The sequence below is a fragment of the Trichechus manatus genome, unplaced genomic scaffold (assembly GCF_000243295.1).
Source record: "Trichechus manatus latirostris isolate Lorelei unplaced genomic scaffold, TriManLat1.0 scaffold00053, whole genome shotgun sequence".
NCBI lineage: Eukaryota > Metazoa > Chordata > Mammalia > Sirenia > Trichechidae > Trichechus > Trichechus manatus.
Genome location: NW_004443989.1, coordinates 12,758,565 through 12,766,716, shown reverse-complemented (window position 1 = coordinate 12,766,716; position 8,152 = coordinate 12,758,565). Strand labels below are relative to the sequence as shown.

General features: G+C 58.2%; 1 protein-coding gene across 1 annotated transcript; it reads left to right on the top strand.

Moving 5' to 3' along the window:
- The first annotated feature begins 4,597 nt into the window (after positions 1–4,597).
- DBNDD1 (dysbindin domain containing 1) lies at positions 4,598–7,137 on the top strand. The gene is made up of 5 exons (XM_004377820.1): positions 4,598–4,651; positions 5,407–5,518; positions 5,606–5,752; positions 6,027–6,167; positions 6,977–7,137. Exons 1-5 carry the CDS (start codon positions 4,598–4,600, stop codon positions 7,135–7,137), a joined length of 615 nt encoding a protein of 204 aa, XP_004377877.1.
- Positions 7,138–8,152: the final 1,015 nt, after the last annotated feature.

The window sequence follows — 8,152 nt, the reverse complement described above, 5'->3', positions numbered from 1 at the left end:
CGCGAGGTGAGTGCGCCCCAGGACCCCGAAGGCCCCCAGCTGTGCCTTCCGGGCCGAGAGCCGCAGCCCCACCCCTGGGCCCATCCATCGGCCGCTCCGGGGCCGCAGGGACCCGCCTGCAGCTCCGAGCCGGCTGCGCCCGGCCGGATTGTCTCCGCCAAAGGGAGGGGGCTCGACCAGGGCGCCCACTATCCAAGGAAGACACGTCCGGGGAACGACCTCCGCCGCCCTAGCCCTGGGGCTGCGGGACCCCAGACTCCGTCCCGCAGGTCAGGTCCTCTCCCCAGCCCCGGTAGCCGAGCCTGGCGCGCCCCTCGTGGGGGGCCCAGAGTTTTAACTCGACCGCATCCCCGCTTAGCCGGGGTCAGGCCCTGGAGGGCGGGGGAGGGGCGGCGGCTCGCCTGGGTTAGGGGTCTGGGACCACGAGGCGAGGTGGCGACGCTGCCCGCTGGGCCGCGCGTCCGCTTTGTTTGCCGCGGCTCGGCGGGAGGGGGCGAGGCCGGGCTGGGATCCTGCGGGGCGCAGCGGGCCGCGATGGGGGACTCCGGCCTGTGGGGGTGCCCAGCTCCAGGGAGTCCTGGGGCGCACGTTTGGGAGGGCAGGTGTGCATGGCGCCCCTCCTCACATCCCTGTCAGCTGCTAGACTGGTGGGTGAGACCCTATCGCAGGGCTCGCCCCTCCGCGTCGGTCCCAGGCAAGGTGGTGGCTGGTGACCAGAGGAAAACTCTAGGAAAACCCCGTCTTCACTCGGCAGCCTTTTCTGGAGGGTTTGCGCGGTGCCCATGGCCTAGGAACTTGGACTTCAACTGCCCGGTTCCTCCACCGCTGGCCAGGCTCCATCCCCGAGCCAACAGATGCTGAGGAACAGACCAACCTGCCACTCCCTGGGCACATGCGGGCCTGCTGGCCCCCCACTGGCCCCCAGCCACACACTACGGCCTCCTCCAGAGCCCAGGGCTGGCCTTGCAGATGTGTTGGGGAGCAGAGTTCGGCCCTGAGCTGGGTGTCTGGCCTGGGGCGCTGTTAGCCTGGAAGACAGCAGATACAGCAGGGACAGCTGAAGGGGGCCTTGTCGACTCCCTCTGAGTACCCCTGACACACCCAGGGCTCAGTGGGCTTGGGTTTCTTTGCTTTGTCATTTGTGAAGGGACTCAGACCTCCCAGGAGCCACCCTGTGGAGATGGGGAGGGGGTGCTCTGGAGAGCAAGGGCTTGGGGAGCACAAAGATGTCAAAGCGACCTACCCCCGCCCCACCTAGCTGTAGGGCATGAGAGCCAGAGGGAGAGAAGCAAGACCAGGCGTTTGGGAGAGGAGCAGGGAGCAGTCAGGGGCTACAGAGAGGCCACAAGTTCTGAGTCAGTCCCTCCCGAATGGGGACTTGGGACCCTGCAGGGACAGAGGCCCTGTCCTCAGAGGGCTCCCACTCCTGGCGCCCCTCCATAAGTGGGTCTCATGGGGTCATGTGTGGGTGCTGGCAGCCGGGTGACGATGACATGAGCTCTCACTTTTGAACCCTTTATTTGAAGGGTGTCGACTGTAAATTAAATATACAGAAATAAGACAGTGGTCTAATGAAGCCCCAAGGGCCACTCCCCGTCCCAAGCCCCTACCTCAACCACTGCCAACCTCACTTCCAAATCCAAACATATTATCTCACCCTTAAATATTTCAGAAATTGTCTCTGAGAGGTAAGGACTTTATAAAGCCATTTTCACACCTAAAAAAATAAACAATAATTTCTTAATATCTACTATATCCTAACTAGTATCTTGCTATTTTATCTGCTCTGCCTGTCAGCCGGCACCCCAAAGCAGTTTCTGGTCTGATTCAGGAAGGGAGGCCCAGACAAAATTAGAAAGCAGGGTGTTGAAAGTCACACCGGGCAGGAGGGGGTAGAATGCCAACGTCAGAGGTGGGGGGGGATGTGGGGGTCCTCTCTTTAAGGACGTCAACTGGTGTCTTTGGAAAATCAGGGTTCTACTTCACCCCTACTGTGAAATCTCAGGTGCCTTGGGGAGAGTGGTGAGGGGCCTGGGTCTAGTGGTGAGGCAGTTGAGGGTCTAGACTGGCCACCCACCCAGCGTCCTTGGTTTACTGGGTGTGTGTGGCGGGGGGCTGCTCACAGCGATAAAGGTGCTGGGGAAACAGGGTATGGGTGCCCCCACCTCTGCAACTATCTGCCCCTCCCCACAGCCACTTTTTTTATAGTATTTGCTCATTCATTCATTCACTTCATTCATTCATCGTTCATGCCTGCTGCCTTCGTTCCCTGGACATGTGTCTGCCCCCTCACTGCTCTGGGCAGGCCCTGACACAAATATACTGGAAAATAGGTCAGCTGATTGGCACAGCTCAGCCCAGTGGACCTGTAGCTCTCCTGCCAGCAGCCCAGGGGAGGCGCAGCACCGTGGTACCTCAACTTGTCTCTATGTTGGTGTGCTGGCATCCGTGCCCACCCACAGGTCAGGGGCTGTGCTGGGGCTAAAAACCAGGGCACCGCTGAGACCCTGGGCCCTACACCCCGACCTGGGCAGCCCAGGAGGGAGCTCATGGCTGCACCAAGGAAGGCGACCACACTGCCATTCACCTGATACCTGTGCCCTCGATCTCTGTGCTCCCTGCCCCAGGAGGAGCTGTGGTCTTACCTGTGGAGAGCCCCTTCCTCTTCCTACAGGCGCCTGTCGAGAGGGCTTGGGAGTCAGGCAGGCTTGGGCGATTCCTGACGCAGCCGCTTGTTAACTGCCCCAGCCCCTGTCTACCCACCTACTGCAGGCCAGGACCTCGCCTGGACCTGAGAGTACAGTGAGGAACAAGGGGTTTGGGGCTGCTGCCTGCAGCCCACATTGCTCATGCTTAATCCAGCCAGCAACCTACTGTGATAGTGTGTGCTCTGCCTGACTCTCCAGCCAAGAACAACTTTTGCGTATTTGTTTCCACTAAGGTTTTTTTGTTTTTGAGATATAATTCACATACTATACAATTCACCCCTTAAAAGTGTACAATTCAGGGGCATTTAGTACGTTCACAAAGTTGCATAACCATAACCTCTATCTAGTTCCAGAACATTTTCATCACCCCAAAAAGAAACCCCATATCAGCAGTCACTCCCCATTCTCCCCTCCCCCTAGTCCCTGGAAACCACTTATCTACTTTCTCTATGGATTTGCCTATTCTGACATTTCATGTAAGTGGAATCATGCAATATGTGGTTTATTTCACTCAGCATAATGTTTTCAAGGTTCATCCATGATGCAGCATGTATGAAAACTTCATTCCTTTTTATGTCTGAATAATATTCCATTGTATGGATGGACCATATTTTATCCATTCACCAGTTGGTGGTCATTTGGGTTGCTTTCATTTTTTGACTGTTATGAATAATGCTACTATGGAATGCATGCACACATTTTTGTGTGGACCTGTTTTCATTTCTCTTGAGTATACACCTAGGGATGGCATTGCTGGATCGTATGGTAGTTCTATATGTACCTTTTTGAGCAACCCCCAAACTGTCTTCCCAGTGGCTGACCATTTTCTGTGCCAAGACCACCCTTGCCCCTTCCTGGGGCCCTGGATGTGCCATCTGCCCCTCACGTGTGGACTTTCAGCTCCCTATTTCAATCATGTTCTTCCAGCCACAAGGCGGGTGTCTCTGACGGCAAAGTTGGAATCTCCCAGTCCCTCACTTGCTCCCAGAGCGCCAGGCCAGAGCACCAAATCCTACAGTGTGTTGCCAAACCATGGCCAGCAGGCATCCTCATGGCCTTCCTCAGCCCAGGCTTCCCAGAACAGAGCCCCTAGGTCAGTCTGGGTAGGGCAGGTGCCATGTTGAAGAACTCCATTTTGCCACGCTCTGTGCCTCAGTTTCCCCACCCATACCCCCTCAGGACTGTAGGTATGGATGCCCACCAGGCAGTGGCTGTGTCTTCACTGCCCTGCTCAGTCCTGGACCTGGCAGGTCTGTGGCCAAGCCCAGCTGGCCGCCTCATGAGGGCTTCCTTCTCTCCCCATGGGCAGTTCAACCCTTGGGTAGCTGTGTGAGGGCCCAGAGCTGTGGTGAGGACTCCCACCCCGGCCTGACGGTGAGGTCACTGTTCACTCTGGCTCCCCGGGGTCAGCATCACGCCTCTCATGCCCTCTGGGCAGGAAGGTGTCCTTGTTGGTGGGTGTAACTCTACCCTCCGACCACTGCTTGAAACCTCACTCCAAATGCCGGCGGCAAAGTGGAAACAGAATACCCTGCCCTTTCACCTACCCTCATCCAGCCTGCTGCCTGGCCTAGGACAAACCACCAATGACACAGCCACCATGGACGGGGGCAGGCCGTGCACCACACAAGAATCCCCTCCCTGACAGGGACCCCAGGGAGAGCTGACGCCCCGGCTCCGCAGGGGGAGGCATGTGTTGGTTCAAGGACCCTCCAGACCACAGGCTCCACTGGTGCCCAGGAAGACAGCATTGTCTCAGACGGCAGCTGTCTCCGGGCCCCTCAGCAGCTTTTGGCACTGAAGGCCAGGCTGCTAAAATTACCCCCACTGCCTGGGCCACTGGCTCATACACATGCACATCACACACTCGTACCCCATGGAGAGGTCACATGTGGCTGCCCCCACCTCCTGGCATCGAAGGCCCTGTGGCGGGTCTGGGAAGGGTGAGATGGAAGGTCCTCACAGCAGAGAAAGCAGAGTCCTGTCCTCTGCCTGGCCTGCCCCATTGGGAGTCTGACTGGGACCCACTGGTTCTTCATCACTTTCTCTGAGCACCTGCTTAGGTGTGGGGGACAGGGTAATGCAAACGGGCCAGGGAAGGCCCTAGTGAGGTGCATTTGAGCCTGTGGGAATGGTCCAGGGAGAAGGGACAGCCAGGGCAGAGGGGCTGCTGGGGTCCTGATGGTGCGTGGTCCAGTGTGGTGGCAGCCAAGGTGTGAGAAGTGGAGGAAGAGGCAATAGGATTTGTGAGGAAAACAGGGTCCAAGGTGACCGAAGCGTATGTGGAGTTGATGTTCCTGGCAGGGGCCACAGGCGGGGCAGGCTGGGTGGGCCCTGCACCCTCAGATGTGGAGCTTGGTGGAGTGTGAGGTAGAGGAAGGCTTCCTCCCTCTCACTATTTTTGAAAAAATTCACCCAATAGTTAATCCTGGTGGGTGGGGGAAGGCAGTGACTGGGCCCTGCTGCTTTCTACCTCTTTTGTTTTGTAACTGTCTCTACAAGAAGAATGTGTTATTTTGAATTCAAATGCAAAAATAAAGGTTTTTAAGAGGAAAAGTAAGTCTGCAGGAGGAGGAGGCTTTTCAACCTCAGGAAAGAGCAGGGCCATTCTGGACTAAAGGAGACCAGAGTTACCCACAACTGGTCCTGATAGGCAGTGCTGATGTCCGACTCTCAATGTCCCCTTCCTTGTCCACAGCAAGGCTACCACCCGACCAGGAAGGCAGCCCGGTCTCCTTGTCTGGGGTCCTGGCATGAGGCCATGTGCTGGCCACCCCTAGGCACTGCCCAGAACCCTCAAAAGAGCCAAGGTCTAAAGTCCTTCCCCTGCCTCCTGGGTGGATGTGGTGTGGACACTAGTGTCCATCTGAGGTAACACTCTGTATCTTTGGTTTCAGAGCTCGTTAAGGAGGTTGAGGTGCCCCAGGCTGCCCTGGGTGTCCCAGCCCACGGCACAGGGGGTGGCTGCCACACACCTGTGGCTGAGGAGGAGGTGGGCGTCCCCATACCAGCACCGGGGCTCCTGCAGGTCACGGAGCGAAGGCGTAAGTATGGCCAACCTGCCCAGCATGTCCCTGGGGTCCCCACGAGCTCACTCAGGACCTGAGTCCACCTCAAACCCAAACGCCCCCCTCCTAGGGTGTGGAGGGGCAGGAGGAGTCGAATTTGAGAAGGAGTGAGAACTGGGTCCCTCTGGGCCTCAGCTGCACCATCTGTGAAATGGAGGCCCCAGAGGCCTTGAGTGCTGGGAGCGCATGCCCAGCCAGTGGGCCTCACGGGAAGAAAGGTGACCACACTGAAACCCCCTGGTACCCCCAGAGCCCCTAAGCAGTGTCTCCTCTCTGGAGGTGCACTTCGACCTCCTGGATCTCACGGAGCTGACGGACATGTCGGACCAGGAGCTGGCCGAGGTCTTCGCCGACTCGGACGACGAGAACCTTGCCAACGACTCCCCAGCAGGTGGGGGCCATGGGGAGTTGGGGAGCTGTGGGGGTGTTGGAGCTATGGGAGTATTGGGGGGCCATGGGGATGTCAGGAGCTGTTGGGTGTGTTGGGGGAGCTGTAAGGGGTGTTGGGCCATGGGGGTGTCACGGAGCCATGGGGTGTTGGGAGTGTCAGCAACAGTGGGATGTCAGGGGTCTGCGGGGTTATCAGGGACCATGGGGGTGTCAGGGGGCCATAGGGTGTTGGGTGTCAACAGCTAGGCCAGCTGGGAAATCCTGAGGACCAGAGATGGTAGCTCTGGTCACTGTTCCTAAACACTGCTCCCCCCAAATCCCTATTTTTGAAAATAATTTTACCTCAAATGTGTATTTTAACATTTGTCACCATGTCATTCGTTTTTGCATTCCACACATCAATGGGGACCAACTTTAAGGAATGTCCCACTGTCACACCACCCTCCCTCAGTTCATTTCTAAAAAGCAACAAAGGCATTTCCACCAGCCTCAGGCAGCTTGAGCTGTGTGTCGGCTGCATGTATCCCGGCCCCGTTGGTCTGGCCAGAGGGAATGGGGAGCTCAGGCCACAACCCACCACTCTCAGCCCCCTTCAGCTCCAGCACCCCCAATCTCACCCCAGCCCTCATCCTCACCCTCAGCCACCGGCCCAGCAGAGCCTGTGCCTTGGGGAAAGGACTAACCACAAACAGGTCTCCCTCACACACACATAAATACATACACATATGGGTCTCTCTCTCACACATCCATTGCCCTCTTAGTGAGGGCCCAGCCAGCTGCACTGAACCCTGCTCCCCATGTCCCCACCAGGCCTGCACCCACTGCCCCGCGCCGGCTGCCTCCGCTCCCCATCCTGGACCCGGGCGAGGGCCGAACAGAACCATGAGAAGTCACCCATCGGCGACCCAGAGCGGCCAGCTGCCACTGCCACAAGCACTTTCCTCACCGTGGACAGGCCCAAGGAAGACTAGGCCACCTTGCCTGCCCTGAGGTTCGAGAGAGCTGAGGAAACACCCTGGCCAGACAGGAGACGCGGACTCCGGCTCCTGTGCCCTCCCCCTCAGCCCAGCTGGTCCCCTGGGTCTCCAAAGCACAAGCCCAGCCCAGTGGCCTTACTCAGCTCCAACCTGGGCCTGGTTCTGCCAGCCTGCACCCATGGTTCAGTCCTCAGCCCCCAGCTCTGGAGAAACCCCGATTCAGGGGCACAGAATGACCAGGGAGAATGGGCAGTAGGGCTGGGGTCAGTGGCTGTCACCTGGCCAGCCTCTGGTAAGTTCTGTCTGCAGGACAGAACTCTTAAATCTGTCTGTGATTCCTGAGTGGGTGGGAGTGAGGGCCTGAGCCGGGAGAGCCTCTCAGAGACTCCTGAGGGGTCCCAGGTCTGTGACTTACCAAGACATGTTGTTTCCAACCATGTGTTGGGGGATCCTGAGAACTCCCACCTTCCACTCATCCCTTTCACACTGCCCAGGGAGCCACTGAGGAAGGCCACCAAATCTGTCTGCCCCCTCCCCTCCCTGGGCCACCTCTGTGACCTGCCCAGAAGGCTGTCTCCACACAGCTCAGAACACCAAATAACGCCACAACTGCCTCGGAGCCGTGGCCCCCACCCTGACGGCTGGGCGGGGAGAAGGGGCTGGCAGGTCACCTCCCACACTTGGCCCGTGGAGGGGTGGGGGGGCACATGCTTGCTGGCTGTACACCACCCATCACACGCACACACCTGCATGCACACTGTAGGTCTGTCCTCAGCCGGCATCCTGGCCTGGGGAAGGCCAACAGGACCCCACCCTGATTCAGGGGCCTGGCTGCAGTGTGTTAAGTGCTGAGGAGCACAGATCAGGCTCCTGGTTAAAGGGTAGTTAAAATAAGTGTGGGCTTGCTGTCTGCCCTCACCAAGCTGCCCTACCCACCCCCATCTAAACAGCTTCAGATGAGGGTGGCGGCTCTCTGGGAGATGCCGACGCTGCCTGCCCACTATGCCCT

Bases quoted from the DNA above. Each gene is read 5' to 3' on its own strand.
- DBNDD1 (XM_004377820.1), top strand. From the start codon at position 4,598: ATGTGGCTGCCCCCACCTCCTGGCATCGAAGGCCCTGTGGCGGGTCTG. The intron at 4,652-5,406 runs GTGAGATGGAAG...CCTTGTCCACAG, and splicing joins CTGTGGCGGGTCTGGGAAGG to CAAGGCTACCACCCGACCAG. The intron at 6,168-6,976 runs GTGGGGGCCATG...TGTCCCCACCAG, and splicing joins TGCCAACGACTCCCCAGCAG to GCCTGCACCCACTGCCCCGC.